Below are 22,260 nucleotides of genomic sequence, written 5' to 3'. Positions count from 1 at the left end.
TTTTTTGCCTGTAACACTCATCAACTTCTTTTTTTTCACATTCTGAAACTTCTTTATTTGTTGAGGACAGTTAACAAATAGAATAAATACTTTTCACATGGAGCCCTGCATTTTTTCCAACATTTACTTATCAACTTCTAATGTAGTACAGGATTGACTTAATTGTTTTATGTATTTGTTGTCTGGAGCACCTGCTACAGAGTAAGTTCCACAACAGCAGGAATGTTTGTTTTGTTTACTGGTGTAGCCCCAAGCACCTTGCACATATTAGCTCCTCAATAAATATTTGTCAAATTTAGTCTTGAATAGCTGTTGAACATACAGAATTGATGCTTGAGAGATGGATTTCTGGACTCTCTGGAGCTAAAGAGGTGAGGATGCAGATCTGGGAGTCTTCACTCTATTGTAAGTCTTCATCCTCTAGTGCCTGGAAGATTCAGTGACGTTCCGTTATGTCTTCTGGCCTGTAGCTCCTTTCCCCTCCAGTCAACTCACCACACTGTCACCAAAGTTGTCTAATATATAGTTATAAGTATTCTGGTTTCCGTGTCCTGATTAAAACCTCCCAGGGACTCTCCACTACTGAAAGAGTACAGGCCCCTCAATAAGATGCATAAGACTTTCTCTGATATGCCCCAGCCTAACCTTCCGGCTTCATCCACACCCAGCCCAGCCCACATAGCCTCTGTGCCAGTTACAGCTTCCTGACCGGCCCTGCACATTCTCCCCAAGGTGCCTGCATGTATGGTCTCTCAGTCCAAAGTGTCTGTCCCAATCTCCACTGTGCCTGAGCAACTCCAGCATATCCTGCAAGTAATATCTTCACTCTAGGATACTACTTGGCCCTGCCTCTGTCTGCTGTAGTTAGCTCTCCTTCCCTGTATTCCTCCAGAGATGTGCACCCATCTGGAGTTCACAACTAGAGGGCAATGTGCCAGGAGGCTGGGACTGCCAACCAGTGGGCAGCACCTATATGGTTAAAAAGTTTTTTAATGCCTTGCTCTCTTTTCTCTCTTTCTCTCCCTTGTGCCAGTTACAGCTTCCTGACCGGCCCTGCACATTCTCCCCAAGGTGCCTGCATGTATGGTCTCTCAGTCCAAAGTGTCTGTCCCAATCTCCACTGTGCCTGAGCAACTCCAGCATATCCTGCAAGTAATATCTTCACTCTAGGATACTACTTGGCCCTGCCTCTGTCTGCTGTAGTTAGCTCTCCTTCCCTGTATTCCTCCAGAGATGGCACCCATCTGGAGTTCACAACTAGAGGGCAATGTGCCAGGAGGCTGGGACTGCCAACCAGTGGGCAGCACCTATATGGTTAAAAAGTTTTTTAATGCCTTGCTCTCTTTTCTCTCTTTCTCTCCCTCAAACACACACACACACACACACACACACACACACACCCTGGATTATTTTTCCTTGAATTGATCCATTATATAAATGCAATCCTGAGCACAGTTGTTTTTAAGTTGTCCTAACCTTTTAGTTTATCGATTTTTCAAGGATCCAGAGTTTTAGATATTGGATTCTGTACTTATTTTTCTGTACTGTTCTGTTTTTATGAGGATAGCTTTGCTTGGCGTTCTTTATTCATTTTAAAGTATTTAAGATTTTTGTAGAAAGTTTTATTTGGTTCTTTTTTTCTCTGATTACATATTGATCTCGACGTCGTGATATTTATGTGCTTTTAATTTTTCTCTCAACACTGTTAGAATTGCATTATGTTCACCCAAGGAATCCACATCTATACAAAATATGACCAGTTTTGTTATTTTTTCCATTCATACTATTTTCATGATTTCTAAAAGGTTTTTTTTCTACTTTGCTTGAAAAGAAAACATCATATACTGACAAAATTCACCTTGAAAAGGGTCCCTAGTTCACTTCACTGCCAGAGAGTCTACTAGTTAACTTTGATTTCCAAGAAAAGTTTTCAGATGTGAGCAAAATAAAATTCAGCCACACCCTAAGAGCTAGATGCAAATAGCGTTAGAGGAGAATGCCCCCCTTGCTTGACCACTCCATATTTCAGGGTCACAGCCTGCCCTTTGGCATCCTCATGTGTCTCCTCTTTTTCTCTCTTTCCCTGGATGCTGATTTCTCTTTCTTTACGTGACAGTGGCCATGACACGAATGGGGTCCACTAACCACCAGCATTCCTCTGCAGCCATTTGATTTCTGCTTTGGGTAACACCAGAGGAGATTGATCAGTTATATAAACTCAATCCTGAGCACAGTTCTTCCCATTTGGAATTCACCGTGCCTTATGCCGAGGACATTTTCAAAGGGAGGGAAATGTCGGATTTATTAATGAGTGATGTACCGGCTTCCTCTCTGTGTCTCCCTTTTGTGGTTCACATTCTGACCATTCAGTCAGGTTTATCCTGTTCAAACCCTGTATTTGAATGCAACTGGAAGAGGTTGCTAGGCTTTTTTTCATTTTTATTTTAATTTGTGTAGTTAGAAAAATGTTTCTCAAATGTGATTTGTGGATTCATGTTATTCAGGGTTCCTGGATTAATTGAACAAAATCTGATAGCACTTCTACACGATCTGAATTATAAAATTACGTCTATCCATTAGGCTGAAAAATATTTTAAAATAGTTTTATAGGATTTCAAGAATCTTAGCACTTTCTTAACATTGAAAGTTCAATCTTTACATTTTCAAGGGCAGTGAAACATTCTTATCTGACCTACGGCTTATTAATGGGACAAAAGCCTGTCCATCAATCAAGACTGACAGTTCAATGTATTTTCTGAACAGAACTTCTTACAATATGCACAATGATAAAACAAATGTCCATTTATTCTTATTTCCCAGAAGTTGAATACTTTCAGCCATTCTTAAAAGGACAAAGATATTTACTAACAGATTATGACTGTGTGAGGGATAATGTTGAGAATATAATGGAATTCTGTTGTTTTTATCTTTACTGTTACCGTATCAGAGTTGGACAATTATCCTGATCATGTTTGACAACTAGAAAATGCATGTTGGCTTTTTCTTGTGCTATGATTCAGTCATTTTCAACTTTAAAATGTTTATTGGAAGAAGGGATACAATACTAGATAAGAATCTGAATAAGAGTACTATTTAGGTATCTATCAAAGAAGCAACATTTGTATAATAATCAAGAGTAATTGTTTAGAGGAGCTGCTAAAACAATATTTATAACACATGAAAATTATTTTTGTACCATGTTTAACTTGTTTTCTCCTATAGTGACCTATATATGAATTTTAATAAGCTTTTTATTATAAATAAAGTATACATATTAATATAGGAATACTTTTTCTGTTTCAGAAATTAATGTCAGTGATAGGTTGCCGTATACACTATAACTTTTCTCTACAAGCACACAAATCTTTTCCTTGATTTTTAGTAGAAAAAAAAAATCTTCCTTTTACATAGTTGTACCTTCACATGATATTTAAAACCATCTGTTAGGAACAGGTTACCCTGATAATCACTTTGAAAACAGCATGTTTTAGACACACAGCAACAACAACAAAAAATATGCAGTTTTGCAACATACATGTGCTACAAAAACCTTAAAAATACAGTTCTACTCCAACAGATAAATAGGTTTGGCCAAAATATTTTCAATCTAAGTTCTGTTAGTAAAAAGGGTGATTATTCCCTTATTTTTCTCCATTTGCTTACAACTCATAATGTCGTATAACATACATTCATTGGGCATATTTATACTAAAAAAATTACTCATTGTTTATCTGAAATTCAAATTTAACTGAGCATCCTATATATTCATTTCCTAAACCTCAGTGGGGGCATGGGTTTGCTCTTCTTTAAAGAGGTAAAGTAATGGTTCCTTATCTGTTGTTCTTCATTAGTGTGGAAGGCCCTTACCATGCCTTGGAGGACAATTTTTTTTTTAACTTTATTTATTTTTTTTAACATCTTTATTGGAGTATAATTGCTTTACAATGGTGTATTAGTTTCTGCTTTATAACAAAGTGAATCAGCTATACATACACATATATCCCCATATCTCTTGGAGGATAATTTAAGAAGGACTTCAGGAACTTAAAACAGCTTTAGAGGAAAACCACAAGATGGCCAAAGGGTGGGAAAATAAGAAATAACACTATTTAAACTGTAGATGAGAGGGCCAAGGTGATGAAATAGCAAGTATTTGGAGTGGGCTCACATAGTGGACTGTGCCAAGTTCCTCATTTTTGATGAAGGTACGCAGAAACTGGCTAAGACACAACTTAGGAGGGTAAGCGTAATAGCTACATTTATTGGATGCCAGTGTATGCTGCATAATTGAATGCCGGTGTCTCATAATTCATCTCTAACCCTCCTGGCCAACCCACAGATGTGTACCATTATTATCCCCATGTTTTAGATGAAGAAACTGACACTCAGAGTCAGAAGGTATGTAAATGGTAAAGCCCAGATTCACGTCACATCAGAGTGTGATGACACCAAGGCCCATACTCTCTCCACTACACCCACCTGTTCTCCAGAAGGCTTATGAGTTATTGGGAACAATGTTGTTAAGCAAACTAGTCTGTAAATATTAGGCATAAGATTAACTCATGGGTATTTTGAATAATTTAAATGTGGTCATATAAATGAGCAGTTGTGTGGGCTGAAAAACCCTGAAGACTTCTTCTGTCCTTCTGACTTACTGTTAGAAATCATTGTCAAGGTAGTGTCTGGCTACATTAGAAGGGATTTTTGACATGTATTGTTTTATCTTTCTAAAGTCAGCTTAGGTTTTTTTTTGTTTTTTGTGTTTTTTGCGGTACGTGGGCCTCTCACTGTTGTGGCCTCTCCCGTTGCGGAGCACAGGCTCCAGACACGCAGGCTCAGCGGCCATGGCTCACAGGCCCAGCTGCTCCGCGGCATGTGGGATCTTCCCTGACTGGGGCACGAACCCGTGTCCCCTGCATCGGCAGGCGGACTCTCAGCCACTGCACCACCAGGGAAGCCCAGCTTAGGTTTTTTGATGATAATAACACTAAGTGTTAAAGCTTTAGGCCTAGGAATCAAATGTTGAACAAGGCATGTTTTTAAAATTTGCTTTCTCGACAGCCCAGTAGATCTGTCACTTTTCAATTTAGGTTACATATTTAGATTTTTAGCATTTATCTTGCTATCTTCAAATCCACAGACTGTATACTTTTTGAGGGTAGAAACTCTCAGTATTTAGACAAGGGCATGGTATGCAATGGGAGCTCACAAATATTTGATTAATATTATGTGATATAATATGACTCTTATAAGCAGTGAGTGTTTATAAATACAGTATTTTAAATGTCATCAGGAATCTCCTATTGGGATCTTCTTTCCTTAGCTTTGTTTTTATGGGCCTACTTTTCAAATTAATGGAAATAATATAAATGTAGAAAGGGCTAAGAATTTTCCTTAGCATTTCACTCTGGCAAGTCCTCCTGGAGAATTTAGCCATGACTGTTTTTATGACTGCAGTTTCCTTAATACGGGGCCTCGGCCATTTTCCATCATCATAAATCCCTTATATACTTATAAGCAGGATTGAAATGTTTTCTAGTTTTTATATTTTGACTCTTCACTTAGATACATTATTTCTATCTTGAGATTATGTTAAGTAAATATTGTAGAAGAATTTGAAACTATAGAGCAGAAAAAAGCTAGTGTAGCACCTTAGAAATTTTAACTAGTAGATATATCTCCAAATGCAAAGTGAAATATTTAAAGAAATTATTCAAGTAAATAAAGAAACTGTCTTTGCCAATTACTTGAATGTTTTATATAAAGTTGCTTTTATGCACTTGACTTTGTGTTTGAATTCACAAGTTTGTAGAATCTTCGAGTGGACGTTGTTTAGTCAGGGCTTTCAGACACAAGGAATAAAAGAATCACAATGAGGGGCTTCCCTAGTGGAGCAGTGGTTAAGAATCCACCTGCCAATGCAGGGGACACAGGTTCGAGCCCTGGCCCGGGAAGATCCCACATGCTGCAGAGCAGCTAAGCCCGTGCACCACAACTACTGAGCCTGCGCTCTAGACCCTGTGAGCCACAACTACTGAGCCCGCGTGCTGCAACTACTGAAGCCCTCAGTCCTAGAGCCTGTGCTCCACAACAAAGAGAAGCCACCGCGATGAGAGGCCTGCGCACCACAACGAAGAGTAGTCCCCCCGCTCACCGCAACTAGAGAAAGCCCGCGTGCAGCAATGAAGACCCAAAGCAGCCAAAAATAAATTAATTAACTAATTTTAAAAATTAATTAAAATCTTTTTAAAAATCACTATGAAACTGCTGATGGAAAAAAGAAAGAGAAAGAAAGGAGGAAAGGAAAAATTTACTGGTTCTCATTAGCTGAAGACATGGTGGATGCAGATGCTTACACAATAGCATTAGTGGCCTGCCTTTCTTCATGTCCAGGATCCCCTGCCTCTTGGGTCACTTTCATGCTCAGGCAGGCTTTCTCCACACAGTGACAAAGATGGTCATCAGACAGTACAAGTTAATATCATTCTTAGTGCTAGTGATTTTTGAGGGAGAGAGGTCCCCTCCCAGTATCTATATTAAACCCCAAAAGACCCTGGTTCACCTTGCTTTAGTCACATGCTCACCTCTGTCCAAGCTCTGGGTCAAAGGAATAGAATTCACTAAAAGGCCAGCCTGGTTTGCAAGCTTACCTTGTGGGGAAGAGATAAGCCAGGTGGTTGACAGCCCCATTAGATAGGGGAGAGTTTTCAAAAGAGTTGCCAGTAGTAGAGCCAGGGGCTGGGCAGGTAAATGCAGAAAAAGTTTTCAAAATATTATGCCTTTAGAACAAAAATCTTTTCCAGGAAATGCAAACAATTTGGAACAGCTCAAATAAGCATCATACTTAAAAATATTAGAAATACACTTATAAGAACTAGCTTGCATGTTTATCATATTTTAGATAATATTTTATCCTCTTTGAATCTCAGTTTTGTCATGAAAGCATGGGAGTTTCCCCTGAAACAGTTTACCCTGAAAACATGGGAGTAATGCTTACCTTCTAAGAAAACGTTCAGATTAGAAGAGGTGATGTAGTTGATGGCATCTTGTAAGCTATAAAGTACTACCTATATATATAGTTATAAAATATTATGATTTCTAAGAAAAATCAGTTCCTAAGGAAAGCAGAGTTACCTGTGTCAAAGTTTTGAAAGTCCCTCTCTTTTAAAAACCTATTCCATGATACCTGTTGTGTTTTTTCATGAGCCATCAGTACTTGCTTACAACACAGGTATATGCTTTGAGACAGGTTTCTGTTGATGAGGGCAATGATGCTGACAGTAGTAGTGGTGATAGGCACAGGTAGTTACTCAATAACTCTTAGAGAACTAACTGTATTTCTAGATTTCTAGGGCATGAAAAGCCCAATGTAAGCTAGTTAAATGAGAAAACTAGAGGTAGATAGCTGGCAGACAGAGTTGAGTATGTGGTCTTACCATTAGGTTAAGCTGGTATTTGTAGCTAATAGAGCAGCCTCTTTAAAGGAAATACCCCTAAATACCAATAGTTTAATGACCAAGGTGCCGCTGAGATAATCACTCCCAGGAAATGTTTTGCCAGTGAGTTTATGTTAACTATCAACTGAAAAGAAATACGGAAATGTTTTATGAGTGATTCAGTTTCACCTGCTATGTGCATGACATTTTAAGAGAATGAATTAGTCTGTTTGAATCATCTTTACGTGTTCCTTTTAGTAAGGAACTCAAAGTTGGTTAAATGGCCAGTGCTGTTTCAGAAAGAAAGAAAAAACAAACAGTAAAAAGACATTTTATATTGAAAGCCTGATCCAAGCACATCACAGGAATAAATGTATCAAGGCAAAAATACATAAAAGATGAAAGTAGTTCTGGAGTCACTCCCAATATAAATATAAATATTAAAATTGCTCACACAGCCTGATCTGGCAGATGATATAGATAGAGAAGAGAGAGCAATATATGCCAGTTCAATGGCATTGGAGTAAAACGTAGAAAAACAATCTCAGAGTTGAAAATTATTGGAGTTGGAAAATACTTCAGCATTCATTGGTTCAACCCAGGGGTATGCTTGTAAGTATTTAATAACCATCCCTCCAGGGGGGAAATAAGCCCTGATTTTTAGTGTTTGCCAACTTCTATGGGGTAAATACTCCCACCAAGGCCTATTTCAAGCAACCAAGATGAGGTCACTGAACACGAGTTGGGAAGGGATGCATACGCTAAGCCGTCATTAGCTGGTTCCAGGGGCCTCCAGCACACAACTTGTTCAACACTGTAATTTTACAAATAAGAAAGCAGCTAAGGCCAAAGGAGTTGGGTGACTGGCTTTGGGTCATACAACCACTTAGCTGTACTGCCACAACCAAAACTCAGGTTTCCACCCCACTCGCCCGCTGAGCTTCAGTATTGGGAATGCATTGTGAAGAAAGGACTATGACTGATTGATCAGTAAACTTGCCTGACTCCCTTAGCCTGGATAAGTTCCCCTTGAGGGGCTCCCATAGACATTTCCACGTTGAGTTTAAACTGTAGTCCGTTTGTCTGCCTCTTCATCTCACAATTAGAAAGTTTTTTATTTATTTTCATATCTTCTGCACAGTATCTCAAACACAGTACATGCTCAAAAACTATTTGTTGAGGGCATGAACAAGCAATAATAGAGAATATTTATTGTGCCAAGCACTGCTCCTAGTGGTTTATGTTCATTAACTCATTGAATCCTCAGAGTAACCATCATAAGTGAGACAGGTACTATAATCACTCTGATATTTCAAATGAGAAAATAGATGCTCAGAAAAATTTACCGAAGGTCACACAGTGAATGGATTCAAACCCTGCAGTCTGTCTCCAGAGCCTGTGCACTTGATCACTCAGCTGTCACTCAGTTAACTGGCAGTGTCATCAGTGTGCATAGCTCAGCAACAGGTATTTCCCAAAGTATTCCTCCATTCCTTGTGAGGGACACAAACATTTCCTGGAGAAGATCTAATCTGACCAACACACACCATTGTTAACGGGGAAGGGCCTCAGTTAATTGGAATGATTAATAAAACAGGATGTTTAAGTTTTCCCGTTATCTGAGGATTAAATAGAACCCATATTTTAATTAAAAATTCTGTTGTTGACAGTGGGCCCTAGTCCTATATTTTTGCTTTAATAAAAAATTTTTTTTAATTAACATTTTTTTGATTTCTCAACCTGAAAACTGGCATCACCATTTGCTATCAAGAGAATATGAAGAAAGTATAGGAGACTGGGTTACTAACTCCAGGGTTATTCTGCAGGGTTTTTTCCTTAAATAGAAAAAATTTTTCTCCTTCCCTACTGGTTTTCTTATGATTTGCCATCTCATCAAATGAGATAACAGTTTGTACATTTTCTTGGATTCTAGTTGATTGAGGTTTAGTACCGTGAAAGACATGTACGAACCTTCAGATAGGAAACTTATTTTTTAAACATAATACCTCAGATTTTTTTTTTTAAGATCATGTTGAAGGTTCCCTCAAAAAGCCTAGAAGAAAAAAGCCATTCTTACTCCACACTGCATTAATGGGCATCAACTAAGATGCAAATTGGTTGTAATGCTTTTTTTTCTTTTGACAATGATAGTTTGTTTATTTTCTTCCCGTATTTTTCCTAGAAAAAATACAGTGATAAATTATGTACTAGGCTAATGTTCCCAATTTCAGAAGATACACTGATAGCATTTTGAGAAGTGCATTTAATTTTTCTGCATAATGTATTCTAGAAGGTTTAGACACATATTTGTAGTTTGTAGTTTGTATTTGTCTTGTAATAGAACAACTTGTCCCAAATCCTTTTCTTCTACTCCTTGTTATTCCCCCTACCAGTGCCAAAACTTTTCTAGTATACTTTAAAATAGTGAGACTTACATTCAAAAACAGCAAGTTTATGCATATATATACATATATATGCACATATGTAACAATCATATAGTTATACATGTTTAAGTGTGTATACACACACACATGTATACACTATGTAACAAACAAAGTGCTTTCAAGGATAAGATCTCTTTTCGATACTTAAAGCAGTCATGTGAGGCTGTTGGACCCTGGGAATCAGAGGTGAATGAATTGCCTAAAGTCATATAGCTAGAGAGGGAAAGGGCCAGAACCAGAGCTCTGTCTAACTTCTGCTCCAGTGCACTCTCCCTCTTAGCTCAGGAAGCTGCTCCAGTGTTAGTGAAGCATTCAACATCCCGGACAGATTCCTGTCAGTCAGACATGGGATTGAATCTGGTTTCTGTGTGACTTTTGGCAAGTTTGCTCATCTAGAAATGGAGAATAATAATACTTCCTACTTCACAGGGTGTTTACAAAGAGTATATCAGAGGGTTTAGCAGAATGCCTGGCACGTGGTAAACACTCGTATACAAGTTATTGTTATTTTTATTATATGGTTTATACCTTACTGAATCTCTGCTTTGCCCTCTGGTCCAACTATAATTTTGTAGCCTTTAAAGCCTGTATCCTCAATCAGATGTCTTCATTTGGATCCTTAAAATCATTGTGTCCTTGACCTTCTTTCTTGGGTTTCTTCCATATCTCATGAATGTGAAGAGGAAGTCATATACATTGTGTCTTCAGGAAGCCCTCAGAGCTACTATACAATCCTTTCTTTCTTGCTGACCTCAGTTTGCATACCCTGCTGTAGATATTCTAAACCTCCTCCTTTACCCTGAAGTCCCTGGTCACTCCTCTGTAACCATCAATTTCAGCAGATGGTCATATACCGTAATTTATTTTTTAGGACATTGAGATCATATTCCCTGAACTCCTTAAATGTCCCTATATCTTTATGTGACTTCTCATCTTCTCCTGCTGTCTCAGAAAGAGTGACTTCTCTTATGTTTCAGGGCTCTTGGAAATGCCTCTTTTTGATCCCTTGGAATGTTGATTGAACAATTTTTATCTCCCTCATTTGCTCTTTTTGTTTTCCCCGCTTCTCTAGGCCCATCTACTTGCATTTTTCCTGATTGTATCATATGCTCTCTCCTGCCACTTTATGTTTGCACAAACTGCTCTTCCACTAGGAATTTCCATTCCTCATCCTCCTTCAAGACTCACCTCTAGCCTCATTTCCAGTCTGGTTGGCTGCCCTTACTACACATTCCCATAATTTCTGTCAACCCGTTGCCTCCACCAAGTGACTGTGAGCTTCCTGGGAAAGGTACCATGTTTCTGGGTTCCAAGACCTACCACAGTGCCTGGCCTTTAGTAGATACCCAACAAACGTTAGTAGAAGAAAAAGAGACCTACAAATAAGTGTACATCTTTCCTGCAACTTAAAGTCCTCTCAACCCTGATATTGCCTTCTGCTTGTCCTTCCTTTGACAAACATTCTACTTTCTCATCACATGTACCCTTGCAATTTAGTGGTCTGATACCACTGTTGAATCTGCTGAACCTACTCTTGTAAAGGTCAACAAGGAGCTTTTGTGTGGATTACAGCCACCTTCCTGAGGCCCTCGCCTGCCTTCTGTGACACAGTGCAATTTTGGCTCTCATGACGCCTCCCTGAACTAACTTACCTTCTTTGCTTCTTTCACTAGTTTCTCTAATGTGCGTATTCTCCGAGATCTGGTTTATTTGTCTTCTCTTCCTTCACCTTTTCCCTCCACAAACATACTCTTTCTTGGTTTTAACCATCCCCTCTGTGCAGGTAACATGCAAAGTTTATTTCTATTCCAACTAGAATCCCAATTGCCCCACTAAGATCAAGTCCTGAAGTTTCATTCTTTCTAATGCACAGATGGCAGATACTTGGCACTTATGCTTATACTTGCCTCTGTCTCATCTAAGATGGATATTACCTCACCCAAGACCAATCGTGCCACTTTCCCAGTAAGAGCAGGCTTCTCCTCAAAATCCTTCTCATTATTCTCCTCTATTGCTTGGCACATATGCTGTCTGCTTGGAATCTTCATTCTTCACTTCAGATAACCTGCTTGCTGGAAACAATGTAAAACCTACTAGTCATTCCTGTAGTAGAATGTTTTCACTCATTTCAATAACACATCAAACTCAACATATTCAAAACCAGCTTATCATATTCCTTGATCTTTAGCCTAACTTCCTCCTACTGACCACCCTAGTTTGTAACTTGTTCCACTTTTTCCCAGATGCTGCTGCTTATCTTTACCTTCTCTTTGTGTTCCACCAGTTTAGGTGTCCAATCTTATTTATTCAAATATGTCTCTCATTCATCCCTTCCTTTCTATTCTTGGGGCCACCATCTTGCTTCTGGCCCTTACTACCTGGTTATGGGCTATAATGCCTGTCATCTGGTCTTCTCATTGCCAGGTTCTCCCTGCTCTAAGCCACTTTTCCTCCAGATCAATCTTCCTAGAGTAAAACCTTGCTCATATGACTCTCCAGCTCAAAACCCTTCAATGACTTTCTATTACCTCTTAAATAATGCCTGTAATTCCTATCAGTTTGGTAGGGTAAAATTATCTTTGATTTTGGAGTCAGTAAATTTGGTTTTAATCTCTGGCTACTACTCTTATCTGTTCTGTGACTTTGAACTTATTGTTTAATTTTTATTCACTCATTTATTCAACATATATTTATTGAACACCTACTCTGTTCTAGGTTCTATATCAAGTCCTTGAGATAGAGTGATGAACCAAACAGGCATTGTCTTTGTCTTCTGGACCTGAAATGTATTGGACTTGTCCATATTTCTCATGATCATAGTAATCCTAAGTACAGGCCATGCCTTCCTCTCTTGATGCTTTTAGTATTTGGTTTTTGCTATGCAGGAAATTATAATACCATGTATTATAGTAATTTGCATATATGTATTATCTCTCAACCCCATTGTAAGTTCACTGAAGGGTAAGTGCCATGTCCCATTTCCCATAGTGTAAGCACAGAGCCGTGCACAGTGAATTCTGTTGTGTTTTTGTGGACCTAGAGTTAGTCTTTGGCATGGTTACAATGCCCAGTATGTTTTTAGAGGCTCCCTTTGTCCTGTCAGAATTATGCATTTTTTCAAAAGGGGGAAAGAAGTAATAACTATTTGGTTTCTATTTCTCTAAGGCCTTTATTTTCTAACCCTGCCTATAGCTGTTATAAGTAGAACTCACAATGTTTATAACTTGTGCACCTTAACTTTTTAAAACCTGAATAACAAATCCACTTATGCTTCCTAGTAGAAATACTGTCCGTGTGCATACAATGGAATGTTAAAATAATGTTCTTTTAACTAAATAACTTTTGACTTGGTAATGAACAATATGTTGTTTTTCCCTGAGAAATAATTCTAGGACTTTAGTCCTAAAGATTATATTTTATTTTATACATTTTTAGCTTTCTGTTTTTACATTCCCAGTGATCTTACATTAAGTTAAGCATTTGTCTATCCAAAACAATAGGTCAGTCATAGCCAAATTATAACCATACCTTTCCTCTGCACACAAAATCCTATAAACAGCATGTGATCATATTGCTTCTAGAATTTATGATTGTTTTCCACCAAAAGGAAGCTAAATTTAGCCCAGTAGTTCTACATGCTCCCAAGGAAACAATGCCTGCTGTGACTTGTAGAATAAATGAATCTGAACCACAATTCCTTTACTTGACTAACTGAGAAAGTTTAAATATCAACCTAGTCATTAACCACAAATATTAAACCACATTAAACAACCAGCAAAAGGTTAAGAAAGAAGTTTGCTATTTTTCTGACTTCGCTGCTGAATGAATCTAACCTAGTTGCTGTTACAGAACAGAACATTGTTTGCATCTCATAATGGTTCTCTAAAATTACTTGTTCATGGCTTGAGTTCTAAAATTAGACTATGTAGAGTCATGTCCAACTGCACAATGCATCTTTATGTGAAACCAGCTACAGTTTTTTGTTTTCACTCAATGTAAAAATTCCACTTAGGAAGATTTGTTTCTAATAGTTTAACTGGTATAGTTCTTTCAGTTTCTTCTTTGTTTCTAACAACAACTAAACTGCTCTTGCCTTGAACATGTTTTGGCAGATAAACTTCTCACCATGAAGGCCCCTGCTGTGCTTGCACCTGGCATCCTTGTGCTTCTGTTTACCTTGGTGCAGAAGAGCAATGGGGAGTGTAAAGAGGCACTAGTAAAGTCCAAGATGAATGTGAACATGCAGTATCAGCTTCCTAACTTCACAGCAGAAACACCCATTCAGAATGTCGTTTCCCACAAGCATCACATTTACCTCGGTGCCATTAACTACCTTTACGTTTTAAATGACAAAGACCTTCAGAAGGTTGCTGAGTACAAGACTGGGCCTGTGCTAGAACACCCAGATTGTTTCCCATGTCAGAATTGCAGCCACAAAGCCAATTTATCAGGTGGTATTTGGAAAGATAACATCAACATGGCTCTGCTTGTTGACACATACTATGATGACCAACTCATTAGCTGCGGCAGTGTCCACAGAGGGACCTGCCAGCGACACGTCCTTCCACCTGACAATACTGCTAACATACAGTCGGAGGTTCATTGCATGTACTCTCCACAGGCAGATGAAGAGCCCAGCCAATGTCCTGACTGTGTGGTGAGTGCCCTGGGAACCAAAGTCCTGCTGTCTGAAAAGGATCGATTCATCAACTTCTTCGTGGGCAATACCATAAATTCTTCTTACCTTCCAGATCATTCATTGCATTCGATATCTGTGAGAAGGCTAAAGGAAACACAAGATGGTTTTAAGTTTTTGACAGACCAATCCTATATTGATGTTCTACCTGAGTTCCGAGATTCGTACCCCATTAAGTATGTCCACGCCTTTGAAAGCAACCATTTTATTTACTTTTTGACGGTCCAGCGGGAAACTCTAGATGCTCAGACTTTTCACACAAGAATAATCAGGTTCTGTTCCGTAGACTCTGGTTTGCATTCGTACATGGAAATGCCTCTGGAGTGTATTCTCACAGAAAAGAGAAGAAAGAGATCCACAAGGGAGGAAGTGTTTAATATTCTCCAAGCTGCGTACGTCAGTAAGCCTGGGACCCAGCTCGCTAAGCAAATAGGTGCCAACCTGAATGATGATATTCTCTACGGGGTGTTTGCACAAAGCAAACCAGATTCTGTCGAACCAATGAATCGCTCTGCTGTCTGTGCGTTCCCTGTCAAATATGTCAATGAGTTCTTCAACAAGATCGTCAACAAAAACAATGTGAGATGTCTCCAGCATTTTTATGGCCCCAACCACGACCACTGCTTCAATAGGGTAAGTCATACAGGTTCCCTACTTACAAATTATGAGGTACAAGTCATAATAGGTATCAGTCTAGAAGAGAATATAAAGGGCTTTCTGGTGCTTGGTAAATGGTCTTTATCCAAATATTTGCAAATTCTCTCCAAGAAAATTTAGAAATTGAATCTTCATTTAAAGGTAGAATCATAGCTTGAGAAAAAGTTAATGTGATAACTAAAAGAAAATACTTTTACAATTTGGGTTTACAGGTTTGCCAGTATTTTTCAGATTATTAACCTTGTTTCTCATATCAGCTTTAGTAGTTCTGGTCAGATGTACATAAAGTTTAACACAACAGCAATTCCTGTAAAACACAGTTATTGAGATGCCATGCAGTCTTTTCAACATTTAGAATAAGATGCTTAATTTTTAGGTTTTGAAGGCTTTTTTTTTTTTTTTTAATGAGATCCCATTCGCTCACTGATGTATGAGTGAACAGTCTCTATTCTTGGCATTATTTAAAGAAACTTCACTAAAAACAAACAAAAAAACTCTTCTAAAATGTTGATAAATTAAACATTTTTAAATGCACTAATATACCTCTCTGAATAAATTAGAAAACTACAGAGGAAATTTTTGCTCTCAAATCCATACTTTGGATCTTGACTTTAATACATAAACTTCGTGCTTGAATGGGCAGGTGTCTACCAAGTTCTAATTTGTTGCTTTTTACCTGGTTGGCATTTATAGATATAAATATTCTTGATTGATGATTGTTTGTACTTACATGAAATGATATTTTCCCTGTGATCATTAGGGAAATTCTTTATTGCTTCGATTTAGATATAGTAAAGGCCACCAGCTATACCCAGAGGATTTATCCTGCTAGTCCTCAGATCATTTGGTGCTAGAGGAAGAGCATCAAACTGGGAGTCCACTGTGGCCTTGGGCTTTCTTGGTGGGGACCTAGATTTGAACATACAGACCTGGTTATGCCTCCTAACATAATGACCACTAGTGATCATAACTGGATGAACAAATTCTATACCTTTTCTAAAGACAATTTGACTTTGAAAATGTACATCTCACTTACTCTAGCAGTTTTCAGTCTAAGTGGTAAAAGTTATAATTGCAAGCAGGAAGAACATTAAACATGTCCTTGATAAAAGAAAGTATATAATTTGCAGATGGATAACAAGGGCATAATAATTCAGAAACGTTTGTTTCACTTTTGCTGAAGTATCTAGGATACTTCTCCAGATGGAAACTCTTAAGTAATTTATTTATAAAGTTAGAAAAGTGCTTCTGAGAAAATGAATCCATCTTTTAGTGAACTAAAGACATAACTTTTTTCTTTCTCAAAAGTCTATGAATATACATAATATACATACATATATATCCCAACTAAGACTTATTTCTCCCTGGATACATTTAATATATGTTGCAAAATCTGTAAGAAGCAATGGGATTGCTCATGAGGCTGTCCCTTTTCCTCACTGGAAAAGACAAAGAATGAAAGGAAACAAAAAGACTTTCAGAAACCTGGGAATTAGGACATAAAAGTGTAATATTAATAGCATTTCAGAGAAAATATTTTTCCTGCATCCAATGAATTGCTTCAGAAACAAGTTTTAAAAAGAGTCTACTGGGAATTCCTTCAGAGCCTCTAAAGCACACGACTTTGCTATTTAAATCTTGTTCTGTTAAAAATTAAAGAGACTTTACCTTACAAGGGTATACTGATATCTTATCTCATTGTTTTATTTTGTACATTTCAGCCCCCAGGTGTAAAAGTATTTATCAATTCTAGAAATTCTCAAAACACAGCTGAACTTTATCCTACCCCTTTGACTTTTTTAGTGTTCCAAAGGGAACAAAAAGGCAGGGTTACCCCATGAAATTCAGGGCAGGTTTATCACCCAGGAAAAATGCCCAAAATGCACCAACCACACCTGAAACTGTTATCACTCCCATCACAAAAATTCTTGTGGGAAACAAGGTGGAACTGGCCAACATAGTCTTCTTACAAGGGAAGGCAACTTTTACACTAGCCAAATTCCACAGAGACAGATACCTTCCAATCTCTTCTATTTATTTGCCTGTTTATCTTCTCTGGTTACTAAAGGTCAGAATTCTTCCAAGAATGAAACTACCCACGTTATCAGTTTTCATATACCCGCCACAGAAAGACCTCAGATTGTTCCAATAGTCAGCATACAGTCATTTCCCAGCTTCATCTTAAAATGAAGGCACCTAGAGCTGTTACTCACACAAAAACAAAATGATTTACAAGATCAAAAAAGTTTGGAGGGGCTTCCCTGGTGGTGCAGTGGTTGAGAGTCCGCCTGCCGATGCAGGGGACACGGGTTCATGCCCCCATCCAGGAAGGTCCCACATGCCGTGGAACAGCTAGGCCCGTGAGCCGTGTCCACTGAGCCTGCGCATCCGGAGCCTGTGCTCCACAACGGGAGAGGCCACAACAGTGAGAGGCCCGCGTACCGCAAAAAAAAAAAAAAAAAGTTTGGAAATACTCTAAGCAATACAACTCCATTTTGTCTTGGCAAAGATATCAGGTGACCCTTCTGACAATTTCTTGGAACTAAGTTTTTATTTTGGCATAACGTTTAGTGAATAGATACATATATTGTAGTTTTGTTATTAACAAAACTAATCAGTCAGATCTTTATGGAGGGACGATTGTGTGCTCTGTGGACAAAGTTAAGAAAACTGCAACAGTAACCTTCCGAGGACGTAGAGAGCACATTCGCAGCAGCAGGGGTTTTCTGGCCCTCCGTGAGCTTCCACTCTACGCAAAATGTGTCTCTATCACAGGATCAGACAGAGGACCAAGAAAGGGTCTTTTAGATTCTGTGGGTCCAACAGGTGTATCAGACCTGACTTGCTTAGATCACATATTAGATCACATATTATGTTGCTTTTTCCACTCTCACATTTTATGAAAGTATCTGTGCAAACTCTTCATGTACATCTTCTTATATTGATGACATCACTAAAACCGTCTTTTGAGTCATCTGATAGTTTCCAAAGCAGATCATCTTCACCTCTTAGTTATTTGTGCTTCAGAACTTATTAATTCCACATATGATGCTGTTTTTGGAAACTTATCCCAAGCCACAGATATCCATTCATGTAATACAGTGTTGATTATTAGTTGTTCTTCTTGATCTTTGCAGTGTAACCATTTTCTATGTTGCTTTTGAAAGTGATTCCTAAAGGGTTTGTTCACGGTGATTTCCAACATTTAGGATTATGAGATTCTACACCCACAAATAATTAAATCTTCAGTCTTAAATATCTTTACTGCCTTTTTGTACCCATTCATCATTTGACCTCTATAAGCATCCTAAATTAATCGTGATTGAAGTTATTTTAGGCTAATGTGTGTTCCCTAAACAGCACATTATTATTCAAAATAGAGTAACTGAAAAAATGCCACATAATCTGGAGACTTTGTAAATCCCCAAATTTGGGCATAAGAAAACCTCACCTTCTACTTGGGGATAAACTGTTAAAAATTTATTTTAAGCACATTAACTGGATCTCCAACAGTATCATATAAGGGATTTAGTGACATGACAATTATTCCAGGAAAAAACTAGAATCAGTACACATTAGCCCAGTTTCTTCCAAATAAGAATGAATATTGAATAAGGGAATTTTTTGTCCTCAAATCAACAAAGATCCTGTTCCCTAAATTATAGTATATTTACTAAGAGAAGTGGAGTTATACATGTTGGAAAGATTTTTAATCAAAGTTGAAATATAAAAGGGTCCTTGAAATATCTCTCATCTACCCAGGAAATATAGTTATGACATTATACTTTTTCTTGCAATCCCATTACCAAAGTTTTTTTCTACATATAAGCATTTGAAAGAATAGAAATAGACTGGTAGCAAATATTTTTACCAATATCTTGGTCATCTTATGACCAGTGATTGATCAGTTGCAGGGGAAAAGCATGTAATTTGGTGCCAGACTCACCAGGTTGGAACTCATGGTCTCCTGCGTACCAGCTGTGTAACTTCTGCCACGTTACTTAATTCTTAGAGCCTCAATCTCATTCATAACATGCAGATAACAATACCTACTTCTCAGCCTTTTTGTAAAAATGTGGGATAATAAATATAAAGTACCTGGTACAATAAGGTGACCATAAATTTATCTCTTTGGGAGGCAGCATAGCCTAATGGAACAAGACTGAAATTAAAGAGATCTGGGTTCAGACTTGTACCCCATGATTTTCTATCTGCCTGACCATGAGGGCATTATTTAAACTCACTGAACCCGTTTTCCTCCATGCAGGACTATGGTGTGGACAAGTACAATAATGTTTAAAAGGCTCTAACTTTGTCCTTGGCACATAATAATTAACAGCTATTATTGTATTGTTATTTGTGTAAAGAAAGTCAAACTCAAATTATTGGATTGTTTCCTGGAAGAGACGCATTCTGGTTCTATTGCTTATGAGGGTCTTTTACTTCCCCCACTAACTGTTATGAGGGACCTACCTCCATAATGCTTAATTTGTGTAAGTCCTCCTTAACACTTAATAGTTCCAAAAGAAAAAAAAAAGGGGAGATATGGGAGTGGTGGTGGTTTGGAGGGTGAAGAGAAAGTCAGCTAAATCAGAATTGTGCTATATAGTCAAGCTAAAAGGTGTAAGGTGCTCCTTTACCTGACTTTCAATTCTAACTACCTATAGCACTATAAGATACTATGCTAATGTAATTTATCTTATGCATTCAAGAATTTGCAGATAATGCAGTTTTAGAAAAAGTTAACCTCACAGGTTGTTTGTACTAAGCTTCCTTGTTTTTAAACATCATTTATACTCTAATTCAAAGAGTAGCCAACTGCTTCCCAAAATAAAGGAAACTTAAAGTAGTAATTTTCCATCTCCGTTTTAAAGAGTGCCAAAGTTAAAGGGTCACCACTCAGAACCATCAAAGGAAGAAAGTAAAATGATTAGAACAATTTTGAATGAAAACAAAATCAAAACAAGATGCAAACAAGGGATAATAGGAATAGGCATAAAAATAAACATACAGTGATGTTTCTTTATTACTATTATAAAGATGATAGATGAGTAAAATTGGGTTAGATTCAAGTTGTAATGGAAGAAAATAATTGCAGCCTTCCATCAGGAAACCACAAGGACCATTATTGATCTGTCATCCTCAGGGCATGTCTCATAATATTTAATAAAATGAACAAAGATTTATAACTCTTTATAGGCCATATATCTATAATCTCCCACATCACACCATTTGAACTGGGAATGTGGAGTCAACGTTACAAATAACATCCATGTAATTATACTGGTTTGGCATGTCTTATTTAAACAGTCTAGCACTCTCAAGAGAACGTATTTTGTATTAGGGATGAAAAATGCGAAGTCAGATTTCAGGGTTTTTTACTTCCTGTGCTTCGAAATGAGAGAATGTTATCCTATATGAAAAATGTTGAGGATTCTTCATTCTAAACACCAAATATCTTGGCCATATGCCAAATGTAATAGCTACCAAAGCAAAATCTTTCAAGAAAGAAAATCCTTGAGGTCTAAAGATTCAATATACTTAAAAAAAATTAAGTAGAAATTCATTAATTTTACACTTGATTCCTTTCCTTCTGTAAACTCTTCTTTATTGTCTCCCAGGCTCAGGGAGTCGCTGCTCCCTAACTTATTTACTTGAATTCTTCATGCTGTCCATCCCATGAAGAGTGCCATATTGCATTAGTTTATTAAGAGGAATTTTAAATTATTTTCTTTCCAGAATTTATAACACTTTCTGAGATCACAGGGCACACCCTGGGGGTATTAGAAAACATATTACAGAGCGAGCCATTAAAGCCGTTTGCTTTTTTCTCGTCCTCCTGCTAACCCTTCTTTAAACCATTTTATAGTTTATTCACAGGTACAGCCCAGGAAAGAATGAAAAATCAAAGACATGACGTTTTAATAAACTAAGCAAAGAAACACAGTTAATGCTGAAACTATCACCAAAAATGTAAATAAGTTTAATGTGTGGATTATATTATCATATATGATAAGACATGCTAATATGTAAATTAATTCATTTTTCTTAATATCCTTTGAAGCAAGTGGTGTGATCTGTGTTTTATTTAAGTAGTTGATTTCTACATGGAGACTCATTTGGTAAAGTTAATGGAGCAAACAATAAGGAGTTCGGGCAAAAAAATAAATCTCAAAGTGGGTCTTTGAAAAGCTGAAGTGTTAATAAAACTTTGAAGCCACAGCTCTGATACATACTTTCATTGCCATACTACTACGTGATTAGAGACTTCTGAAAGCATATGGGATCTTGCTTTTTTTTTTTTTTGTGGTACGTGGGCCTCTCACTGTTGTGGCCTTTCCCGTTGCGGAGCACAGGCTCCGGACGCACAGGCTCAGCAGCCATGGCTCACGGGCCCAGCCGCGCCGCGGCATGTGGGATCTTCCCGGACCGGGGCACGAACCCATGTCCCCTGCATCGGTAGGCGGACTCTCAACCACTGCGCCACCAGGGAAGCCCGGGATCTTGCATTTTGATAATATTAAGCTCCTTGAGTAATAATGGAGTTTTTATTCCAAATAATGTATCAAATTTTGGGTGTTACACCCTTACTTCAGACTTCTATCTCATTGATGGCATCCCACCCTGCATTATTATCTCCTCACTCTAATAAGAAAAATGAGGAGCTGCCAGAATTTGGATAGAAAACCCACCAGGAATTTCTGCCGTTGCTTATTCATAGATTGGCACAGATACTGAATCAGTGGGCACCTGGCATCCAGGATGACTCAGTGCCCAGATATGTGCTGTAAGTCACATCTCCAGCATCCAGGGAGGACTGTAAAGGGCTCATTTATCAGGGAAATGAAACCAATGGCTCAGCTACTTTTGAAGTCATTAAAACTCTTTTATTTTTTTTAATATAATAGTGAATGTGGTAAGTGATTCTAGGATCCTGGTTACATTCCAGTCTGATAATTATATATTTTTTCTAACTAAAATGGTCCGGGCAGGTTTATTTGCATATGAATGACTTGCTGAGTAAAAT

General features: G+C 37.9%; 1 protein-coding gene across 4 annotated transcripts in view; it reads left to right on the top strand.

Annotated features, from left to right (window-relative positions):
- Positions 1–22,260, top strand: part of MET (MET proto-oncogene, receptor tyrosine kinase) — a 118,470-nt gene that overhangs the window by 15,835 nt on the left and 80,375 nt on the right. For all 4 annotated transcript variants that reach the window (XM_024757796.1, XM_024757798.1, XM_024757799.1 and 1 more), the window contains exon 2: positions 13,993–15,209. In XM_024757796.1, coding sequence (XP_024613564.1) covers positions 14,007–15,209 — 1,203 coding nt within the window. In that variant the 5' untranslated portion in view covers positions 13,993–14,006. The remainder of the gene's footprint in view (positions 1–13,992; positions 15,210–22,260) is intronic.

The sequence above is a fragment of the Neophocaena asiaeorientalis genome, unplaced genomic scaffold, assembly GCF_003031525.2.
Source record: "Neophocaena asiaeorientalis asiaeorientalis breed wild unplaced genomic scaffold, Neophocaena_asiaeorientalis_V1.1 scaffold116, whole genome shotgun sequence".
Lineage (NCBI taxonomy): Eukaryota > Metazoa > Chordata > Mammalia > Artiodactyla > Phocoenidae > Neophocaena > Neophocaena asiaeorientalis.
The sequence above is the reverse complement of the archived record's forward strand: the minus strand, read 5'-3'. Positions and strand labels throughout refer to the sequence as shown.